Here is a 23,342-nt window from a genome sequence, read left to right as displayed (position 1 = left end):
TCTAAATGTAAAAAGTAGCCATACCCGATTCAGGTAGGTAGATGGATGTATGGCCCTTGGAAACAATACTAGTGAAAGGTGTGAATGATAGTGGATGCTGTGTGTTAGAGTGTACCTGGTCTTAGCTGGGCCCAGGGGCACGCCCCTGATGTCACCTGCCCCTCTGCTGCCTGATCTGCCACCTGCCTGGTCCTGGGGATTTTTGACAGCCAGTTAGTCTGGGTGACCACAGTCTCGGGGCTGCTGGGGAAGTGGACCTAGCTGCCCTTAACCAAAAATAAAACAAAGAGAAGACTGTTTTGCGGTTGTCAGTGTAGCCGATACCCACTCACCACGGACACCGACGAGTTTACCGAGGGCGGTTGGAGGGTCTCCCCCCTCCCCACCCCCCACTGTGAATGCACCAGCCCTGTCCTCAGCTTGGACCTCAGCCATGGACTTTGTGCTGTCGGGGGCTGAATAAGGCCTGTGTCCCTTGGACTGGAGGAGAAGAGAAATGGGGAAACAGCAGTCACCGGGAGATGTTTAATGTCTGTAGGCCCATGAGAGGAAGACAGTCAAGAGGTTCTTTGAGGAGCAAAGGCGGGGCGGCTTTAGGTGAGGGAAGAGAGCAGGCTGTTCTGGAGCCTACGATCTCGTGGCGCTCCCCGTGGGAACTGGGTGAAACGCGCCGAGGCAGGTCAGTGTGGGCCCTGCGCCTGGAGTGGCCGAGCCGGGGCGCAGCGCACTGGGTGAGAGGCTTTGAAAGCTCAACAGGTGAGCAGCGGTGAGGCAGGGCCCACTGTCCCCTGGGAACTGCCTGTGTTGCTCCGCCATCTGAGCCTGGCCAGCTCAGGCTTCCCCAGCCCCCCAGAACGTGGCTTAGCTGTTGTGTGTGTCTGTGGGCAGGAGTCTTTCTCAGGCCAGTGGAGTGCAGCCTCTTCACAGTGTTCTGAGAACCCAGACGGTGTTGCTGATCGGGCGGCGATGGCAGAGACTTGGATGGGAAGGCCTGCCCCTGCCCGCCAGGCCCACCGCGGCACGGCCAGGAGTCTGTGGAAGGGTTCTGGGGGCTCTGGGCAGGATCACGCCTTCCCCCCAAGTGCCCTGCTCTCAGCTGCTTGGAGCATGTGATCGCCATACAGGCGGGGTAAGCCCCCCACCAGCCAGGTGTCCCAGGTGTCGTGGAAGCCTCAGCTGTGTTTGTGAGAGGCTCCCTGTCCCATGGAGAGCCCTTGGAAGCCACACCACGGGGACAGTCTCTTAACCAAAGTGCCTAAAACAAGTGGAAATTATGATGGCAATTGATGTGTTTATCCCAGGCAGATGTCTCCACAAGAGAGCAGGTCAGAACATACCTGGCTGGGCACTGCCACCCTGGGACTCGGTGGGAGGGTGTGGGAGCAACAGTGCGGCCAGGGTCTGGGGCCATGCCCCGTCCTGCACAGGCAGATTTCTGGGTGAAAGGGGGTGATTCTCCCACAGAGGCCCAGCCCAGCGGCGAGAATGCTGGTGAAGGTCCATGCACTCATGATTCGAGTAGGCCGGGGGCTGGCCTGAGGGCGGAGGCGTCCGCTGGGGGTGGGGAATGGTCCTCAGCTGCCTCGAAGGCCCTCGGGTCAGCCAGGGCTCTGTTGACCTGCTCTCTGGGAGGTCTTAGCTCATGGGGCTGAGCCAGGCCCATCCCTCTCCTCCCTCGCTCCCTGGTGGGCCAAGACTTGCAACGCCCTGGCCCCACAGGCCCTCCTTCCTGGAACTAGCTGGGGGCCTGGCCAGCCTGGCCTGTGACCCTACTCCTACCCAGAAGTAGGCATCCTGGGTCAGTAGAGAGCACCCCAGTGACCCAGGCCTGCCTCAGAGTGCCTCTGCCAAGGACCCGTGTTCCTGGGAACCCGACAAGAGGCCGTGCTGCCGCCCGGCATGACTGGTTCCTCCCAGCTGGCCGGGAGCAGCTCAGCACAGTGATCTCCTTCCTTTCCTCCCAGACTTGCCTGACCAGTGCTATCCAAAGCCCTGCAACAAGGAGGGGACCCAAGTCTGCCAAGACCTCATGGGCAACTTCTATTGCCAGTGCAAAGCCGGCTGGGGGGACAGGTACTGTGACAAAGGTAAGGCCACCACAGCCATGGGACTAGGATTGAGGGTGTGAGTGCCAGGACCTCCCTGTAGGGCCACCTGAGAGACCCCCAAGCTGGAGAAGCTGTGTCTTCTCCCTGCCTCAACTCTCTCTGTGCCCCAGTTGGGGACACATCCGTGTCGGCCTGTTCTGGCAGAGACAGGAGCGGGGAGGCATGGAGGAGCCCACAGGGTGTCCTAGGAGTTAGCTCTGCCCTGGCCAGCCTCCACTCAGGCCCTGGGCGAGGAGGGAGAAGATGGGCCAGCAGGGCGTGCTCGGCCCCTCATCAGAGTCATCCCAAGAGTGAGAATGTTTGAACAGTTCCGGAGGCCCTGCTTTTGCCTCTTGGGACAGGGGTACTGTCCAGCTTGAGAAGCTGTCTGTCAGCTCCTTGGGAGAACTGGGGAGGAGTGGAATGAGTCCTCTCCAAGAGCAGGCCTGGAGCAAAGGGAAGGCCCAGTGTAAAGCAGTAAGATTCCGTCTCCGACCTCCCTTGAGTCTGCACTTGCACAGTGTCAACAAAGAAGCTGCAAGAAATATCCCCCAGCGCCTGCTTAGGACTCTCAGGTGGACCCCTTCACTGTGGCCGAGAGCCCTGTCCCTGCTCAGGGCCTCCTGGAGCTCCTTCCCGGGGCAGCTGAGCTGAACTGGAGGCCCCGCCCACAGGCGGCCTGTGAGGGCTCAGCTCAGCACATGTGGGGCCTGGCCAGACTGAGCTGGGGCCTTGTGGCTGCCCAGCCATGTCCACCTGGGCACTTCTTGACTCCTGCCCCAGCCCCATGCACACTTGGACAGCTACAGAGCTGGCACAGGGGATGGTCAGCATCCAGGGCCCAGGCAGCCCCCCACCCCCTCCTGCCCATGGTCCGAGGGTGGATGCAGTGGAGGTGGACCCGCAGATGCTGCCACAGAATCGAGGCGGGTTGCGTGTCACCTCTGGGCTCTCCCCAGTCCCTCTGTGTCTTGTGTGTGCCCAGATATCGACGAATGCAGCCAGAAGAACGGGGGGTGCAACCAACTATGCTACAACAAGCCAGGCAGCTTCCACTGTGCCTGCTACAGTGGCTATGTGCTTTCACAGGACAGCAGGACCTGCCAAGGTAAGGCCTTGGGTCCACTGGCAGGCTTTCCCAGCCCTTCCCCTCCCCTCCTGGGCTCCCTGCTCCTCCTCTTTTATTTTGGCAATTACCAATTGCTAAGGTTGTCAGTCACATTGGCTCTCTGCAAGAGGCTGCTAGTGGTGGCTGCTTCTTTTGCCCCTGGAGAGGAGGGAGGAGGTTGTCCTGAAGAACCAGCACATGCCCAGGCATGTCAGGAGCCAGAGAGAGCTGCCCAGCACAGCCTCACACTGGATGAGTCACTGTGTCCGTGGGCCAGGCCAGCCCAGCAGAGGCGGAGCTCAGCACCCCTGCACGGGTGTGGCTGCTGGGCCTCCGTCCAGGGCCGCGGCCCGGCAGGTTTCTCTGTGCAGCTTGGCGCTCAGGATAACTCCGGGGCGTGGGCAGGGGCAGAGGCCCCCGTCCCAGGGTCTCACCTCTCGATGCACACGCTGCTCACCTCCCCCAGGCCCTGCCCTGCCCAGCTGTCAGCAGCCTCCGAGAAAGACCCAGTCCCTGAGCAAAGCGGGAGGCAGCTCAGCAGCCCATCCCTCTTCTGCGTGCAGTCTGGTCTGGGTTCCCCAGGGTCTGGCACCCTGTGCCTGCCTGAGAAGGACACTGTGAACTGTGGCCCCGTCCTCTCTGCTCCTGTGCAGTCGTGGTGTTGCCTGGTCAAAGCCGCTGGAGGCTACCCAGGACTCACACCCCACGTTTCAGAGGGCTGCTTCCTCCTCTCTCCCCGCCCTCCGATCCAGGCGTGCTAACGTCTGTTTGGCCGTGGCGCCCCGGAGAGTCTGGGCACGTTTCTCAGTGCTGCCAGCAGCGCACCCAGGAAATGGGACAGACGGAGTTCGGGGAGAGCAGCAACAGGCACCACGGGGCGGATCTCAGAGTCAGGACAAGGGAGACTTTCCCCTCTTGGAAAACAGCTTCCACTTTTGTCCACATCGGTGGCCCCCATCGCTGATGATCAGGAGGCATTTTTGCATCCGTGACAGTGTTCGCCCGAGGGCACAGAGTGACCCATTCCCCTCCCCCGGCCCGCCTCGACCTGAGACCAGGGCTGCGGGCCAGGGGCTGACGGCTCTGTGATGCCCTAAGGCAGGTCTCACACCCTGCAGGCATGTCCTCATCTTAAGAGCAACCGAGGACATTGCCTTTGTTGGGCAGAAGTGTTTCACACGGCACCCAGGGGTCTCACTATTACTTGAAGACCCACCCGCAGAGCAGAAGCTCTTGAACTTGGGGGTTGTGTCTGGCGCACCTGCGGCCACTGGGGAGTTCGCGGCTGCCCAGACTCAGTTGGGTTCTGAGGTGGAGCCCTCTCCTGGGCTCTCCAGATGCCCCCGGCGAGCCCTGGGAGCCCTGCTTCAACCTTCTGGGAAGACCCCAAGTGACCATATTACTAGTCTCCTTTCATCCTCCCCCCAAGTCCGGGGAGCTTGAGGGGGACACAGTGGTCCGAGAGAAGCCCTGCGTCCTGTGGCCTTTCCCCCCAGAACAGTGCGCAGGACAGCAGGGTGGGGCTCTGCACCTGCCTGAGTCAGGAGGCCCAAAAGGTGCTCTCATTAGCATGGCTGATTAGTAACTGGTGTGATGGCATGAGCCCCGCCCTCGTGCCTGCAGGTACTGGCCTCACACAGCTCCCTTCTCTTGGCCATCCCTATGTCTTTTTGGATCTTGGGACCAGGACGCTTTGGGGAATGAGGACCATGGAATAGACTGAATCTTCCATCACGTCCTCCTTGAATGCTGGGAGAGAGGAGGCGGGAGCCCCTGAACCCCTGCTTTAAGCACCAACCCTGGGAAGCAAGAAAAAAGGGGGCACTGGGCTGGTGGGTTCAGGGTTCGGGACTGTCCACCATCTCCCCTCGGCTGCCCCGGGAAGGGACTGGGCAGCCTCGGGCTGTGTGGCCAGGCAGGCGTGCTGGGCTGGGCCCTCTCCTAAGAGGAGAAGCGGAGGAGGCCCCCATGGGGGAGGGGCGTCGGCGCCTGTGTCGGGGCTGGTGGGCCCCTTGACCACAGCGCCCCCGGTCGGTGGGGTCTGGGCTTTCTGCGCCCAGTGCCAATACCACCCACCTGCCTGTTCAGCTGTCATGGGTCATCGAGCTCCATGATTAATGGTTGGACAATGGCATCCTCAATGGGCAAAGTGTCAGGAGGGTTGAGGAGGAAGGAGAATGGCGTGGGGACAGCTAAGGCCATGGAGGCACCAAGGATGGGGGTCGGGGCACGGTCTGGGCCCCCAGCCCCATGAGCTGCATTGCAGGAGGTTCTGCAGCAATACAGCTGCTCCAGGAGAAGAAAGTGGGGTGACTTAAGGTCACAATGGGCACCCTGGAATTTGGGGTTCCAGCTGCTGTTTCTTGTGGGGAAGAGATGGCCCAGTGCTGGGTCTGCTGGGATGTGGCAAGGACAGACTCCATCCAGGAGAGAAAGCTCCAGCCCCGGGCCCTTCCCTGGTGTTGCTGTGACAGCCCTGTGACTTGTGAGCAAGGCAGTCTCTGGGGTCCTCCCTGCCAGCTGAGTCAGGGAGTTTGAGGGGGGCCATCCAGGCCTAGCAGGGCTTTCAGGGGCTCTTGGGCAGCTAGGGCTTAGGGAACCTTGTCTAGGTTATCCTGCAGTAGCCAGCAGAGGCCAGCTGTGGCCACTCTGCCCAGCAGCAATGCCTAGTGGCCTGTGGGGACAGGTCAGTAAGTGCTGTCTGGTTGCTGACTCAGGAACATCTGGTGACTGATCCTCTTTCCAGATCAGAAGCTTTTGTGGAGGCAGTGAAGGCTGGTAAAGCCCGCAGGGTGGCCCTGGGATTGTGGCAGGTTACTATCTGCTGTGGTCAGTTTGCCCTGATAAGCCACCCTTGGTGCTGGGCCGCTGCTCAGACACAGCCCCAGGCCCTGCAGCCCCAAGTGTGAGCGTGGTGCTCAGGGCGAGGGGGACAGTCTCCTCCCTGCTCCCCAGGGCTCTGCCTGGGGTCCCCAGTGCAGCTGGTGCCAGGCTGAACCCACTGCCGCACTTGCTGAGGGAAGCCAGGTTTATAAGGTCCCGGGCGTGGGGTTAGCCAGCCTGGCTCCTGAAATGAAATACAAGTTCAGAAGCATCGCCACAGATCAGTACTGAGGAAGGAAAGCCTGGCGGTTTGACACACTTCCCTTGGGGAATGCGTGCTGATGGTGTTGGCTCAATCTTACATCTGCCAACAAAGTCTTACAGTTTTGGTGTTTGAAAGCCTGTGTCTGGCCCCAGGCCTGAGGAGCAGTTGCGAAGCTTTGCAATCCAGGGCTTTATGTTGCCGTCCGAGGAGTCACATGTTATTTGAAGTAACAATCACACTTTCTAGAAGTAACAATTGCACTTTCTAGATATTCATTCTGTTGCTGAAAGAAATGGGTTTTTAACTGCAGGGTTTTTCTACTTATTGGTTGCCAAAATGGCAGAGTGGGTGGAAACATCTGGACAGAGCCTTGAGGATGTGTCAGTCTGGGTGTTTGGTTTCCAATGGACAGAGCCCAGTGTGAGTAGGGAGATGAGTCCAGGTGCCCAGAGGGGAGCAAGGGGCTGCGGGGTGCTAGGTGGGACTGAGGCTCCAAGGCCCCCAGGGGTGACTTTTTGACCTTCCCATACTGCAGTTATTTAAAGCAAACAACATTCTGTGCACACCTCTGGCCAAGCAGTGCTCTGTCCAGTGCCTGATATTAACCTTCTCAATCAAGACCCTGATCAGAAATTCCCTCCATCCTCCATCCCTCAGGTTGCTGTGGGCCTAGAGCTGTAAAGTCCAGTGGGTGGGCGAAGGGTCAGGCAGCAAAGGGCTGGAAGGGAAGAGGGCAGGGTCAGGACCAGGGGGCCCTGGCACCAGGGATGCCTCTCAGCTGCCTGTTCCCCGCCCCTCAGCCGGGGCTGCGGTAAATTTCTGGCTCACTCCCGGCAGGCCTGGGCTGGCTGCATCTGCCCCGTCAGTCTGGGCTACAGCCGGGGTCCTCTGGGGTCTTTTGCAGACATAGACGAATGTGCAGACCCAGACGCCTGCGGGGAGGCACACTGCAAGAACCTGCTGGGCTCCTACTCCTGCCTGTGTGACGAGGGCTACGAATTCAGCTCCCAGGACAAGGCCTGCCGAGGTGCGCGACCCCAGCCGCTGCAGGCACCGCATGTGTACGCGCATGTGCACTGCACACAGACATGTGCATTGTTACGTACACACGCGCATGTGCCCACCACACCTGTGTGTACACACCCACACACACATGCACACACATGCTTCTCGATGCAGCCGGCACCTTCTCTGGACACACAGATACTGCAGACCCGGAGATGAGGTTCCACAAGAAGATGCCCTGTGGACTACCGAAGACTCAGCCTTCTCCCCAGCCTCAGCTCGACCTGCTGTATTTGGGGACAGGCTGATGAGATCTTCCCTCCCCAGTTAGTCCCAGCCATATCCTCAGGGAGTGCAGAGAAATGGTCTCTCTCGCCAGCTTCTTACCTGGTGCCCTGACAGCTGCCCAAAACTTGAGGGAGATGATAGGGTGGTCCCAGCCCCGCCCCTTCTCCATCTCCCCTCCAGGCCCGTCCCTCGAGCCCCTCACACACCCAGGGACTCCAGTCCATGGCACAAACCTGCCCCAAGCCTTCAGGCCACGCTTCGCACAGATGTGCTTTGTTCGCTGACCTGGTAGCATGCCAGTGGGCTTAGCTTGTCCCGACATCCTCCCTCACCTTGTACAGTATCTGCTCCCCTCGGAAAGGGCAGAGGAGGCACGCACTGCTGAGGCTGGCCGGGTCTGGGTGCTGAGCGGGACTTCAGAGTCCAGGGCGGGAGTCCTGGGAGTGGGGGTGGGGGTTGGGGCCTTCTGAGCCACCTAGTTCGGAATTGATGTTCACAGTGCACAGGCCATGTGTGTGATCGGACGGAAAGTGTGTGCGGTCGCACAAAGTGAGATCGGGGACATTTCCCTTGTGGTTGGCAGATGTGGACGAGTGTGCTGAGGGACGCTGCGAGCAGGCCTGCGTCAACTCCCCAGGGTCCTACGCCTGCCACTGCAATGGACGCGGGGGCCTCAAGCTGTCCCAGGACATGAACACCTGCGAGGTAGCTCCCCTCCCCGGGGCCAGGACGCTCTGGCCTTGCCCTCGATTTTGCTGGGCTGCCCAAGTCAGCTCCTCTTTTGGCCCTTTAGCGGCTGGTGGGAAGGTTTGCTGGGAGAATTGCTCTTGCTGAAAGGCCTGGTGTACGTGGGGCCACATGGAGCGATGTGGGATACGTCCCAGCCGCCCGCTCGCTCCAGGACGGGCCAGGCAGGGAGGGCCTGCAGCGCGGCTCATTTGCTCTGAAGTGCGCATTTCCTTGCGCCCTCATATCTGCCCAGGTTCGCAGCTGGGTGTGAGGCCAGTGCACCGCCCCCCACTCTGTGGGTCTCTGGTCGCCCTGCTGGGGCTCCCCACTGTTCTCTCCAGGCTCTGGAGAAGCCACACTGTAGAGCGGCTTCCAGGGACCAGAGAAACGAAGGAAATTAAAAAGCACACCTGACCCATTCAACTTGGTAAAGGCAAGCTTCAGGAGTTTGTGTCTTCAAATGCTGCTTAACTGATAATTTTTTAAAATCCCAATTACTGTGTCATTATCCATGAAGAATTATTTTAAAAAGATTTTCTGTACTTACTTTTAGAGAGAGTGAACAGGAAGGAGAAAGAGAGAGAAACGTTCATGTGTGAGGGACACGTCGGTCAGTTGCCTCGCCCCCAACGGGGGACCTGGCCCTCAGCCCAGGCATGTGCCTTGAGCAGGAACTGAACTGGTGACTTTCCTGTTCACAGGCCGGGGGCTCAACCCACTGAGCCACACCAGCCAGGGCCATGAAGAATTTTTTTAAAAAAATAAAATGCATGCCAAGACAAGTAACGCAAAACCTAGAAAAGTGATCCAAGTAATCAACTAAAGTATACAAACGAGTTCTAGCAATCAGAACACTTGCATGTCCACAATCGCCCCCAGGACATCAGGAAAAAATGTTACTGGATAGCAGCTTTCTAGAAACAACAGTCTCCTCGGCCTCCGTATTTTATTTATTTTACAATATTCGTAGCTTGTTTTTATTATTCCCTATACTTTTCTGTACGTTTGAAATCTTTTGTAATTTAACAAAATAAAAGGGCCGTTGGCAGGGCGTCCAGAGCTGTAGGTGCCCGAGCCCAAGGCTTCGGCAGAGGTGGGGCCAGCCTCGCCTGCAAGCCCCCGCACGCCGGGTGGGCTGGCACGGACGCCCCAGCGCTGCCGGTGCGTGTGCCAGGGGCCCACACTGGGCGGGGTGTCGGGGGAGGCTGAGGGCCACCCCGGCGTCCCGACAGGCCCTTTGTACCTGGCAGCGGGGCTGAACCAGGGCCTGGCCCTGCCTGACGCTCCTCGCTCCCATTCCGACAGGACATTTTGCCCTGTGTGCCTTTCAATGTGGCCAAAAGCATGAAGTCTTTGTACCTGGGCCGCATGTTCAGTGGGACACCGGTGATCAGACTGCGCTTCAAAAGGCTGCAGCCCACGAGGTGAGGCGGTGCCTGCCACAAGGCAAGCAGACTGGGCAGGGCCCCAGGGAGGTGGCTGACCGATGGCTCCGCTCCAGCGTCCCTGGGCCAACACACAGACGACCGGTCCTGGCCGCCCGGGCCATCAGCTCAGTCTTGGCACAGATGCGGCCACAGTACAGTTTCAGCGCTGGGCTCTGGGTCAGTGCCACCTGGACACTTCCCCCAGGAACTCCACTGTGGGTCCTGTGGGGGGCTCGGCCTGGGTCTGCAGGGACCCTGGCTTGCGGGCCTGCTTCTCTGTCCAAGGCCAGTTTGAGCTGTCCCAGGGAAGGTGGCCGGACCCATGGACCTGCGTGTAACCGGTTTGTTTCTCGGTGCTGGCCCTCAGGTTGGTGGCTGAGTTTGACTTCAGGACCTTTGACCCTGAAGGCATCCTCTTGTTTGCCGGAGGCCATCAAGGCAACAACTGGATCGTCCTGGGCCTGCGCGCCGGGCGGCTGGAGCTGCAGCTCCACTACCACGGCGTCTCCCGCGTCACCAGCAGCGGGCCCATCATCAACCACGGCATGTGGCAGACGGTAAGTGTGGCCACCCCTGCCCCTCCTGGGCCGGCCCAGGGTCTGCTGGGATGCAGGCCCTGGCAGTTGCTGGTGCGCACACGTGCCCAGCAGTTAGTGGGTGCTGCATGTGGCAGGACAGGCCCTCTGCCCCCCGGAAGCATACACTCTGATGGGGTGTCAGCTCCTCATGTCATCGGCAGGGGCGAGTCCACCAGGGTATCCCTGGTTATGTCTGAAGGCACAGTTTGGGGGTGGGGGGCCCGGCCCTGGGTCAAAGCCAGGGGGCGCTGCTAGATACTCGCAGAGCGCAGGGTGCCCCCTGCAGAGACACCTTCGTTCAGACTGTGAATGGTGCTGAGAAACCCTGATCAAGGCCCAGGCACCTGCCCCTGTGTCCATGCAGCCTGTCCAGGCTCCAGGTGGGATGCTGGGCTCACCTGTCAGCGGAAGGCAGGGTCAGAGGGGACACGTTGGCACCGTCTTGGGCTCCAGCTTGTGGAATCTGCTCTGTTCCTGCTGAATGAAATCTGGGCACACTCACCCTCGGGTGCCTCTCTGTGGAGAATGGCCTGCTTAGACCTGACCGGGGGGCAGCTGTCCCCCAGATGCGAGCCTTGTAGCTCGCTGCCTCGTCCCGCGTCCCATGCCCGGGGCCAAGCAGCCTGTGCTACAGCAGGCTCCCCCTGCAGCCCAGAGGCTGCCTACTTGGAAATGAACACTTGAAAGAGAAATGAGAAAAGCATTCTCTTTTCCTGTAGAAGTGAAAAGAAAATGAAAAATTTCACCCAGCCTCTGGGAATAAAAACGCTGTACATGTTTGCTAATATTTCCATCCTGTCAAGTACTATTTAGTTCCCTCTTTCCTGACCTCTTAAAGTGCAAGTATCTCCAAAGCAGCAAAGCTACAGATAAAACAATAAATCTGCCAGGAGGCAGCCTCAGGGGTTGAAGCAGATGTCCCGCCCCGAGGCTGTGGGGCACGAGGGGTCCTGGGTGGGGTCGGGAACAGTGCCCTGCAGTGAGAAAGCTGGGGGAAGCCTGACCAGTCAGTGGACAGTGCCGCCCCCTCCCTCACACGTGGAGGGTTTCTTCCCCATTTCTAACCGGCCCTGCCCCAGCAGTGCCCCACATGAGACACCACATTTTCCAGCCAAAGTCAGACCCAAGTACGTAAATGTTTTTCCACGTTCGACAAAGAGGAAGTCGACAGATTGCTGGAAAATTGGAAGACACACTGCACAGAGGAATAGGTTTAAAGATTTTTCTACAGGGAAAGTAGGAAAGAATGGAAAGTTTCAGAACGGACTCCTGTTTGTTCAGCATTCAGTGTGTGCCAGGGACTGAGGGAGTGTGGGAAGTTTAGAGATAAAACGTGTTTTTCTGCCTTCGGTTGTGCACACCTAAGGATGAGAAGGACCAAAATGGGGGAGCAGTGACATCAGGGCTGACCCAGTGTGGCGGTGACATCAGGGCTGGGCTGACCCAGTGTGGCGGTGACATTGGGGCTGGGCTGACCCAGTGTGGCGGTGACATCAGGGCTGGGCTGACCCAGTGGGGCGGTGACATTGGGGCTGGGCTGACCCAGTGTGGTGGTGACATCGGGGCTGGGCTGACCCAGTGTGGCGGTGACATCGGGGCTGGGCTGACCCAGTGTGGCGGTGACATCTGACATCGGGGCTGGGCTGACCCAGTGGGCTGGTGACATCGGGGCTGGGCTGACCCAGTGTGGCGGTGACATCGGGGCTGGGCTGACCCAGTGTGGTGGTGACATCGGGGCTGGGCTGACCCAGTGTGGCGGTGACATCGGGGCTGGGCTGACCCAGTGTGGTGGTGACATCGGGGCTGGGCTGACCCAGTGTGGCGGTGACATCAGGGCTGGGCTGACCCAGTGTGGCGGTGACATTGGGGCTGGGCTGACCCAGTGTGGCGGTGACAACGGGTCTGGGCTGACCCAGTGTGGTGGTGACATCAGGGCTGGGCTGACCCAGTGGGGCGGTGACATCGGGGCTGGGCTGACCCAGTGTGGCGGTGACATCGGGGCTGGGCTGACCCAGTGTGGCGGTGACATCGGGGCTGGGCTGACCCAGTGTGGTGGTGACATCAGGTCTGGGCTGACCCAGTGTGGCGGTGACATTGGGGCTGGGCTGACCCAGTGTGGCGGTGACATGAGGTCTGGGCTGACCCACTGGGGTGGTGACATCAGGGCTGGGCTGACCCACTGGGGTGGTGACATCGGGGCTGGGCTGACCCAGTGTGGTGGTGACATCAGGGCTGGGCTGACCCAGTGGGTTGGTGACATCGGGGCTGGGCTGACCCACTGGGGTGGTGACATCAGGGCTGGACTGACCCAGTGTGGCGGTGACATCGGGGCTGGGCTGACCCAGTGGGGCGGTGACATCGGGGCTGGGCTGACCCAGTGGGGCGGTGACATGAGGTCTGGGCTGACCCAGTGTGGTGGTGACATGAGGTCTGGGCTGACCCAGTGGGGTGGTGACATCGGGGCTGGGCTGACCCAGTGGGGCAGTGACATCAGGTCTGGGCTGACCCAGTGTGGCGGTGACATCAGGGCTGGGCTGACCCAGTGGGGTGGTGACAACGGGGCTGGGCTGACCCAGGGGGGCAGCGACATTGGGCGTAATTCCCACTCCTTGGCTGAGGTTTAGGGAAGGGGCTCTAAGACACGAGATGAGAGAAGTGGCCCCAAGTGGGCTCCCTCGCAGGGAGAGCAGTGGGAGGGGCAGCAGTGTTGGGGGGCCCGTCAGAGCCTGAGCCACAGGGCCAGCTGCATGGAGGCTGCGTGGGCACTCTGAGGAGGTGTAGGTGACGAGCGCTGTCAGCCTGAGGTTTGGTGTCTCTGGGTCCCAGGTGGTGATGAACAGCAGGTTGGGTGGCCCTCAGAAGGTGCACTCCCACCTCTCACAGCGCTGGTTTTCCTAGATATCCGTTGAGGAGCTGGAGCAGAGTCTGGTCATCAAGGTGAACAAGGAGTCTGTTATGAAGATCGTGGTGGCAGGGGATCTGTTTCAGCTGGACAGAGGCCTGTACCACCTGAACCTGACCGTGGGAGGCATTCCGTTCAAGGAGAAAGACCTCATCCAGCCTGTAAGTGCCGCCATTAGTCCCTGGGGTCAGAACCTGGGATCAGTCTGAAGACGAGGTTTAGCGTGAGCTGCCACGTGTTTAGCGCTCACCAGGTTTGGCGAAGGATCCGGAGAAAGGTAAAGTTCCCCAGAGTTACTTTAACAAGCAGCAGGTGCAGCCTGTGTCCTGAATCTCACCAACTCCTTCTCTGAGACACACTTGACTTTTCAAATGAATTGATAATGAAAATGTCTATTTTTGCAGTGGAGATAAAACACAATGAAATTACTCTTTAACAAAAAGAGCAATCAACTTTTTTGGACAATTCCCAAGAACATTTGGGTTGTTAACCCTGCCGGGATTTCCGTAGGGGAAAAAGACCCAGTGGGGAGGTCAGTACTGGTCATGTTCAAAGTCCTGCCCTTCCTCCCCTTCCCCGTCCCACATGCCTCGGCCCCGTCCATGTCTCCATCTCCCAGCATGCCGCTGTCCATGGCCAGAGTCTTTGGCATTGTCAGGATGAAATCCACACCCAACGCGAGAATGAGTCAGGAGTGCGTTGGTGTTCCCGACAGTGGGTGGCGTTAGCACCACCTTCCCTCCAGGGGTAGAGCAGGGGCGTCCGACACACGACCTCCAGTGTCCGGCCCCGGTTCCCATAGTTCCGTCCCATAGTTCCCAATGACCGCCCTTATCCCTCCTCGTTTCTCAGATAAAAGCTGTGGTGCCCTGATTCGCTCAAAACCACATAGAAAGTGGATGGCTGGGCTTGAATCAGTATTTCTGGCCCCCAAACTTACCTCCATGGGCGCCTTTGGGGTCCGGGTAAGGATACCGGGCACAGCTGCTGTACGCGTTGCCTTGTCCTGTACCCCTCCAGCAGGTGGTCAGTGCTCCCCACTCTGTTGTGTGAGTGGGGACACCCAGTGCAGACAGAGCAAGTGGGGTTCACTACTTGATATGTAGTCTCCTTACCCTGCACGGAAAGGACTGACCGCGTGCTCGCCACTCAGAGGCACCCTACAGTGAGTCATCTGGCAAGCACAGTGCCCTTTATGAGATAAACAACCTCCACCAGGAGGATTTGTCCATTTGCAGTAGCTTTCCACGTGCCCGAGCCCGGAGCGTAGCCCGCTTATCTGACGAGGCCACACCCACCATGGGGTCTCATCTTGGTATCTGGGAGCCTGTGTGCCCCGGGGAAGCCACTGGGATTTCTCTGTCTTTCCAGATAAACCCCCGCCTGGATGGCTGCGTGAGGAGCTGGAATTTGATGAACGGTGAAGACACCACCATCCAAGAAACAGTCAAACTGAACACGAAAATGCAGTGCTTCTCTGTGACGGAGAAAGGGTCCTTCTACCCCGGGAGCGGATTTGCTTTCTACAGCCTCGATTACGGTAAGTCTCGGCTCCCGGGGGGGATGGCTGTGGCTGTACAGTGAGCCAGTGTACACTAACCAACAGGAAAGCCTCGAAGCAGCTTCTTACCCAGGATGACAGTGCCGGGGAGAAGCTGGGCCCACTGTGAGCTGCGGGGCACGGGCAGCGGGGTGAGTTAGCCAGTGAGGAAGGAATGACAGGTGGAGAGAGGACGGCCACCCTGCCGGTGCTGCGGTGGCTGAGATGTGGAGGTTGGTAGGATGGGAAGTCTGTAAGAGGGCGCTTTGCAGAAGGTTCTAAGACAAGAAAAGCGTAGGTTTGTCCAGGTGGATGGAGAAACTCCCAAACCTGTACTTCATGTAGCAGTCATCACAGACTCATGAGGAGTAAAATGGGGGCAGTACCTAAAAATGGCAGCATGACTGCTTCGAGGACCCAGGGCCCTCCAGTTTTCAAAGACAGAGAAGAACCGGAGAAGGAGCGAGGCCCTCTAGGGCATAGAAGCCGGTGGCCCAGCCCGGAGCACTGCCAGAAAGGCTGACATTCTCAGGAGAATTGAGGCTTGCCAAGCCAATGTTTAAAGCCACAAAGGAGCTTTTCATTTATACCTGGAGGAAAAAAAAACCAGCAAAAGGCACAAGAAGCTGGTGCGAGATACCTACACCCAGCGGGAAGAGGGCAGGCAGGTGTGGCAGGCCGGGGCCCTGAACGCAGTCTGTGCACGCGGAGAGCACGTTTGGGAATGCTGAGGGTTGGACCTGAGGGTGGTGGGGAGGCCTGGTCCATCAGCAGCGTTGCCTAGGAAGTGGGTGTAGCTGCAGAGGTGGGACCAGACACCCTCCCGGCTTCTGTAAAGCAGGGCCCTCAATTCCTTACAACAAAACACAACACATGTGTCTCCTGCCTTTTATTATCAAATTAGTGACAATTCACAGTAAAACCAGTCCTAACATACTGACACATGAGCATTCATTGAAACGTAAACTTTAAACTTTACATGAAATGAATTACCATTCCAAATTGTATGATTGATTGCCTGATGATATTGGGTTGGCCAAAAATTCTGTATATGGTTTTCCCATAAAATAAGACACATTTTTCATTTTCAGCAATAACATTATTGATTTGGACATTTTGAGTATGTTGACTATCTCCTGCTATTGGCTTCTAGTGGGTAGAGGCCAGGGGTGCTACTGAACACCTTCCAATGTATAAGACAGCCCCTCAGCAAAGAATTATTTTGCCAAAATGTCAGTAGTACCAAGAAACTCTGCAAACCACTTCTGATACATTCAGTCAGTCACAGTGGTCTCCACACGCTGCACAAATCTTATTTTGCATTTCAGTTGCATTGTTCACCTTTCTTGAAATAACAAAGCATAATATGCCAAAAATGTTGCTTATCTTCTTCCATCTTCAGTATTAAAATGGCTGCACAAAATTTTTGATTTTTTAAAAATGCACGCTGATATGACAGCTGTCACAGTACAATCTAACAAAATTGTTCCGAATGAAGTTAAGGACAACTAAGAGCTAGTAGAGCCATCGTACAGAAAAAACTAAATGAACTTTTTGGCCAACCCACTAGAGACACCGTTCTGAGGACATTGGTATGAAAGACTGGATGAGTGGTAGATGGCTAAGAAATTCAGTTGTTTGATTCTGGACTCACAAGATTTTCCCTAATCTTCTCCTTAAGTTAACCTTTGCTTCTGGAGCACACACTCTAGCTGGAGCCCTCACTCAATACTCTGCCTGGGTTCGTAGCCCTGAGCGGCTTTGAGCCTGAGCAGGTGAGGAGAGCCACATGTCCTGGCCCAGGGAAGCGTGTGCACAGAATTGTGCAAGCTCTTTCAGCAGGTTCACTGGCCCCTAGAGCACACCCATGGAAAGCATGTCCAGAGCCTTCTCCGTCTGGTAGCTCTGCCAGGTGCATCCTGAGCCCCTCTGGCTCCTGGCCTGCACCCCGGCTCCCTTTTCCGTGGCCCCGGCCGCCCAGGATCCCAGCGGTGCTGCAATGGCCACCTCTCCTGGGGCCAGTTCTGGCTTTGCTGGGCCTCTCTCCTCATTCCCACCCTGCAAACATCCCACTGGGGTGTCCCCAGCCCCTGCCTGTTCCTAAACTCCTTTCGTGGTTAAACACCCACACTCAGTCTTGCCCCTGCTCATCAGCCCAGGCAGGCAGCCTGCTCTCTCCTCAGACCTCACCTGCACACGTCACCTCCAGCACCCAGCGGGACCTCCAAGTTCAGGGAGGGTCCATCCAGCCAGAGGCGATAAGACCTGCTCCTTAGTGAGGCAGGGCATTCTCTCAAGACGTCCTGTCACCATCCCCCTTCATACCTTCGCTGTAATTGTCAGAGAAGTACCATGTCGTTACAGGTATTTGGGGGGAAAGAACCATTCGCTCCTAATCGTACCTCCTAATACAATGCATGCGTTATTCCTTTAGTCTTCGTCTTTATGAATACAAAGCTAGGACATCATTATGGCATTTCATATCAAATCATGTAGTGTAAAACATTTCATTCTTTTTTCAATTAACGTTATAAATGTTTTCCATGGCGTAATGAAGACATTGCAGGCATGGTCTGCAGTGACAGCAGACGCTCCCATTACTATACACAGTACAGTCTGCTTACCGTTTTTGCTGTGTGCTTTTGGTCTGTACGTTTCATGGACAGCAAAGTCCAACTGGTGTTTTAGAACTCTCTGCATTTTTAATAAATCTTGAACTATGCCATTTATGTCCACTATAGCACAGAAAAGACTCATTAGGAAACTGCAGGTCCTGTCCTCTTCCACTGTGGTTGTTCAAAATCGGTTTGGAGGCACTAGGCCCCGAAGTCCGCGAAGCCCAGGGTGGGATGGGGCGCGTGGCAGAGCCCATCCTGTGCCCGAGAAAACACCCTAGGAGAACTTAGGCACTGGTGCCTTCAGAATGCTCCAACAGGCAGCCAGGCGCTGAACCCCATCAAGGGGAAGCTTACATGCCAGAGAACAAACGCTCTTCTCTCTTCCTTCACAAGTAAAGGGAAAACTTGGCGACAGAGAGAGAGAGAGAGAGAGAGAGAGTGTGTGTGTGTGTGTGTGTGTGTGTGGTTATTTTTCTAATTCTCTGCATTCAGTTCAATGACCAATTACTGAGAACTGACCGTTCACTGAGAGACCCCACTTAGGGATGGGGCCACAGATCTGTAGAGGAGCTCACAGTCCAGTGGGGAAGAGATGGAGGCCAGCGCCATGATCCACCCTTGACACTAACCCTGTCCTCAGCTGGAGCACGTGCGGGCACTGCCTCAGTGTCGTTCGGCCCAAACGCCGCTCCTTCTTCAGGATGCTGAAGTTCTGCTGAAACAGAAACACTTCAAAACCAAGAGGGAAGAGGCTTTCTTCTGGCGTCTTCATCAGCAGGCGGTTCAGACAGGAGGAGGAAACATGGGCGGTCTTTGTCTTCCGAGAACCGGGATGCAGCCCTTTCTACCCAAAAGTGGTTTGGGGGGCTGTTTGTGTAAGATATAGGTAGATACTATATACATATTTCACGTAGATACATTATATATGATTGTCATATCATTCATATCGTACTATACTCATAGTATACATATAAATTAAAGTCACTCCACGGAGGCCTTAGAGTAGTAAAAAAATCGCAACTCAGAATATAAAAGTGTATGTAGTCTGTTGGGACGATGCTAGTGGCAGCTTCTATTTGCATTGCTTTCGAACTCTCGATTCAAAGTACTTCCAACCCTGTAGAACTGCACGGAAGCCGCGGGCGAGACGCGGTGCCGTGGAGAGCTACGAAGCTCCAGCATGTTCTGCAGAAAGATCTTAGTCTTGCAAGAGAGGAAGGGAGGGGGCCCAGGCCAGGGGGACGCCCACAAGCCCACGTGGCATGCCTGCACTGCGGTCCCAGCGGGTCTGAGTGTGTGGTCCGCTGGTCACTCACAGGGGCACTTGGGAGCTGGGTGCTGGCATGGCCAGGAAGGAGCAGCCGTCCTCGGGTGGCCCCAGTGCCTTTGGACTATGGGTGGAGCCTGAACAAGGGCGCGGGCTGTCCTGTCACTTCCCACGGAGGGCTGTGGGCTCAGACAGTGACACCTTCTTAAAAGCTCCACACCGAGTGGTGGCTCGGCTGCCCACCTGCATCCGCAGCCAGGCCAGCATGTCCGCTGCCCAGGGCAGCGCCGGGAGCCGTTGCTGGTGCTTCCGCTCACTCCCAGCTCTCCCTCGTTTGTATGGCTTCTTTATGCGCCGCCTTCTTTGCAGCACGGACATCCCCGGACGTTGGGACCGAAACTACCTGGGAAATAGAGGTCGTGGCTCGGATTCGCCCCGCCACGGACACGGGGGTGCTGTTCGCGCTGGTGGGCGATAACCACACCGTCGCCCTCTCTGTGGCCCTGGTCGACTACCACTCCACCAAGAAGCTCAAAAAACAGGTACCACGTGCTATCCTGCCTGGGGGCGGAGGGGCTGCCCCAGCACCCAGCAATCTGCCCTTGGGGCTGTGCACCCGCAGGGCCCCAGCAGCCCTTCCTGGAGTCAGGTCATTCAGCGCCCACCTCGGGAAGTTCTGTCCTGTCCCCACACATCTCTTAGCAGAGTCTAACCAGCCAAGCTGGGTTTGGGGACATGGACACAGATCACCTGCCACAATTGTATGTCCCCACCGTTGTAGGCTGGGGAGGCCAGGGGCCTTCGAGCCAGTTGTGTGTGGGTGGGGGGGTGACTTTCCCGCCTACACAGTTGGCCGGCTCAGTGGTTTAGAGACATTTGAATTAGTTGTTCACCTTTAAGTCAGATGATTTTGCTCCCAAATTCAGGTTTCCATTTTCTCTTGAAAACTGAGTTGTACAGCCCGGACCCCCCGGGAACATCGTTCCCTGGACGACAGAGGCAGAGCCCTGAGTACGCTGGACACAGATGCAGCCTGCCCTGTCCACGTGACGCAGCCCCCACCTCTCCCACTCTCTCCTGACTCCGAGGCCACTGTCTCCGGTCCTTGGGCTGACTGTTTTCTCAGAGAACAACTGAGAGGCACTGGAAATAGGTTTTACCCTCTCACCTCTGTCCAAAGTGGGAAGACGTGGCTGACCCAGAGGGGTGTGTGTTTGCCGAGCCAGCCTGTCCTCCAGGCAGTCCAGCTCCTCTGCTGACCAGGACTAGGCACAAACTGGTTTACAACCGGACTCACTCGCCACCCGCAAGGCACGGGTCCCTTTAACACTAGCCCCTGACATTTGGGATAAGCAGCTGGGGTGACCACCCAGGTGCGGAGAGTGAGGGAGAGGAGAGGGCAGCACCGCCGGTGCTGTAGAGAGTTTCTGCTCTAGGTTGTCAGCGTGCGATTATGGCCTCTGCTTGTCACACTGTCTCTGCTCTGTTGTCAGTATGTGTTTCTGGCCCGTGGTGCTGGAGGCCTGCGTGTGCTGCCCAGCATGAGTGCCCCAGGCTGCGGGCCTGGCTGCCTGCTGGGTTGTTTACAGTTGCTGCCTGTACCTGCTGCTCTGTGTTGGTGGCTTCCTGTGATGCCCCATGGCCTGCGGGAGACCCCCACGCCCAAAGAGGGCTTGGGGCGTGGGAGACCAGTAGGCCTCTAGCCCAGGACAGGGCACACGAAGGGGTAAGTTGTGGGGCTGCACCGTCCTCACCGCTGCACGCTCAGGTGTGCTTCTCCCCTGCAGCTGGTCATCCTGGCTGTGGAGAATGTCACCCTGGCCTTGATGGAGATCAAGGTCTGCGACAGCCAAGAGCACGTGGTGACCATCTCCATGAAGAAGGATGGAGCCACCCTGGTGGTTGACGGCACGAAAGGCCAGAGTGAAGTGGGCCCTGCAGAGCTGCAGGAGAGGCTGGCCATCCTCGGGGGGCACCTGCAGGGCTCTGTGCTCACCTTCGTCGGGGGACTGCCAGGTAGGGTTCACTGCAGGCTGCATGCCTGGAGGTGCGGGCCCTGGCAGTCCTGACCATCCCCAACTCGCTTACCCCAAACCAAACCTGGGACTTTGTATACTGGGGTGGACTCTTGTTTTACAGCAGAGAAAGCACAGGTGGGTTTGTCATCTGGCACTGTGCTGCCTTCATGTTTGTCGGCACCAGCTTGGCAGGTTAGCAGCTGAGGTTGAGAACGTGCTCCCTGGGAGCAAGCATTGGCCTGAACCCGCCCCCGCCCCTCCACATCCTCCTGGAGCACCCAGCTGAGCATGCGCCACAGTGGCTCCGGCCCAGACCCACGGGGAGGCCCAGCTGCTGGGGCCAGGCTGGAATCAGGTGCCCCAGGGGCCCGGGCCTGCCTTCCTCCCTGAGCCCTGGTGCCCAGCTGCCGCAGCAGTGAACAGAGTAACCACCAGCTCCCCCTGAGTCCAGGGAGGGCCAGCGTGCAGCTGCTTCCTACAGACGGGCAGGACGTGTTTCTCATCAGAGGGAGGGTGTCCTTGCCCGTGTTGCCTGTCACGAGCCGAGTGATCAGGGCAACATGGTGAAAAGGCAGGCGAGGGCCAGGTGTTGTTACGTAAGCCAGTCTCCGTCGGCGCCCCTGGTGCGGTGCAGGTTTTCACTCGCTTCAGGTAGCGGGATTTCTGCCTTGGCTACCAGACACAAACCCCATTTAGTCTCAATAAACAAAGCTTTGAAGAGGGTGAGAGGGCCGGGGAGCCCAGCAGCGTGGATGATTCAGCTGGGCCGAGAAGAAGATAATATTTATTTAACTGGCTTGACTATCTGTGTACTTCCTTGGGGGTTTCTCGCCAAAGCCTGACTGGCAGATGTTTAGTGCTTGCCTTTGAGCGCGTAGCCAGGCCGGATGGCTGTGTTCTGGAAGCAATGGAAATAGTGCCCTTGAGGAGAAAGACCAGGGACTGAGAGGGACCCCTGGTGCCAGCAAGCACTGCTGCAGGGGACAGCAGGGTGGGGAGCCCAGCCTCCTAAGACTGTGTTTGCTCTTTCCCCCACCCGTCCCAGATGTGCCGGTGACCTCGGTGCCGGTCACTGCTTTCTACCGCGGCTGCATGATGCTGGAGGTCAACCAGAAGGCGCTGGACCTGGACGAGGCCGCCTACAAACACAGCGACATCACGTCACACTCCTGTCCCCCAGTCAAGCAGGCCACCCCCTAGACTGACCACTGCTGCAACACAAGAGGCCACTCCTCACACTTCCTCTCCAAAACGAGCAGGAAGGGACGGTGTCAGGCACCCCAGCCCGCCCTGCGTGAGCAGCTTCCGAAACACTGAATCCTTGCAAGCTGAGTTCTTTTGAGACCTTTCTTTACCTTGTAATATATGTGTAAATAGTTGAGAAGACTAATGTTAATGACCCAGAAACACCCCAAGCCCCAAGGCGTCCTGCGTGAGGCTGGGCTCCGAGAGCCAGCCCGAGAGTGGCGGCGGGAGGTCTGCGCACGCCAGAAGGGACCCAGGAACATAATTCTCTGTTATTTTTATTACCAGATGCTTCTTTCTGACCTAAAAATAGGGGAAAATAAAATATTTACAGAAACCTTTTTAATTCTGTGTTGGTAGCCTCTGCTCTTTGCATCTATCTATAGTGCTCCATCGCTCAGAGTGAAAAGAGAGAAGGGACGACTCACGCTGTGGGGCCGGGGCCGGGGCTGAGGCAGAGGCAGAGAAAGGCCTGTGCCCAGACGCCACTTCTGCCTGCTCCTCGGCAGCTCCCCGGTGCCAGCCTGCGCCACCAGCCCCCGTGGAGCTGCCCCTCTGCGAGAGAAGAACCCACTTTGCTAGGGAGGAGGCAGGCTGGCCCCTGGAACCCCGCTTCAGTGGGGCGAGGGCAGGCGCAGGGCTGGCGCTGCTTGTCTCCCCGGACTCGCCCTTGTCCCCCAGCCCTGCATATCCTCCAAGAAGCTGTTAGCAGAGCTGAAATGACACCTGGTCTGGCGTCAGGTGCACCGGACTCAGGAGACTGGTCCCGCTGAGGCTTCCAACGGGCCTCAGCTCCTGGCCTACAAGTGAGGGGTGGCGTAGGCTGCCCTCGCACTCTGGCCCCAGGAGGGGGTGGGGGCGTGGCCACACTGTCCACATGAAAACGCATCCGGGCCAGAAGCCACCAGACACAGCGGAGTTCTCAGAGGCCCACGGTCCTGACCGGGAGACCAAGACCCGAGGTCGTAGTCACAGTGGGTGTGGGACATGTCCGTTCTGTGCCGGTCATGAATGACTGTAAAGGAGAGGCCCGTGCCTCACAGCCCCGGGGGCCACTGTGGCCGGTGTTCAAGCAGAGGGTCCCAGAGAAGTCTGCGGCATCGGGTGGGGACTGTACTTGACACCTGGACGGTTCTCCTAAGGCAGAGATTTTTTTTTTTCAATTTTTAAATACCAAACCCCAGCGTGTATGATCTGAGGCAGTCTGGCAGCTTTGGGTTGTTTGCTTTCCGATTTTCTCCCTTAGATGGGGCAGCAAACTGTCCCATAGCTTCCTCACACCACCATTATGGGGCTAATCCCTAACAGCCACGCTCACCAAGGCAGAAAAGGTTTGTCTTTGCGTCCTCCTGGCTGCTGAACGTGTTTGTAAGTCACAACCGGACTCCGGCTCAGATAAACAGGTTCGAAGGGAGGGGGGAGCCTGAAGGACCTACCGCAGC

At 57.7% G+C, this 23,342-nt stretch overlaps 1 protein-coding gene across 1 annotated transcript in view; it reads left to right on the top strand.

Annotated features, from left to right (window-relative positions):
• The window catches only part of GAS6 (growth arrest specific 6), a 45,734-nt gene extending 23,488 nt beyond the window's left edge, over nt 1-22,246 (top strand). Inside the window, exons 5-15 of the mRNA XM_037125680.2 lie at nt 1,965-2,087; nt 3,073-3,195; nt 7,188-7,310; nt 8,160-8,281; nt 9,611-9,729; nt 10,100-10,289; nt 13,209-13,373; nt 14,584-14,752; nt 19,007-19,179; nt 20,425-20,653; nt 21,701-22,246. Of these exons, the coding sequence (XP_036981575.2) occupies nt 1,965-2,087; nt 3,073-3,195; nt 7,188-7,310; nt 8,160-8,281; nt 9,611-9,729; nt 10,100-10,289; nt 13,209-13,373; nt 14,584-14,752; nt 19,007-19,179; nt 20,425-20,653; nt 21,701-21,855 (1,691 nt within the window). The 3' untranslated portion in view covers nt 21,856-22,246. The remainder of the gene's footprint in view (nt 1-1,964; nt 2,088-3,072; nt 3,196-7,187; nt 7,311-8,159; nt 8,282-9,610; nt 9,730-10,099; nt 10,290-13,208; nt 13,374-14,583; nt 14,753-19,006; nt 19,180-20,424; nt 20,654-21,700) is intronic.
• The last annotated feature ends 1,096 nt before the right edge of the window (nt 22,247-23,342 follow it).

The sequence above is a fragment of the Artibeus jamaicensis genome, unplaced genomic scaffold (assembly GCF_021234435.1).
Source record: "Artibeus jamaicensis isolate MK-2021 breed Jamaican fruit bat unplaced genomic scaffold, CSHL_Jam_final scaffold_833, whole genome shotgun sequence".
Taxonomy (NCBI): domain Eukaryota; kingdom Metazoa; phylum Chordata; class Mammalia; order Chiroptera; family Phyllostomidae; genus Artibeus; species Artibeus jamaicensis.
Note: the sequence above shows the minus strand (reverse complement) of the source record. Positions and strands in the feature narration are given on the sequence as shown.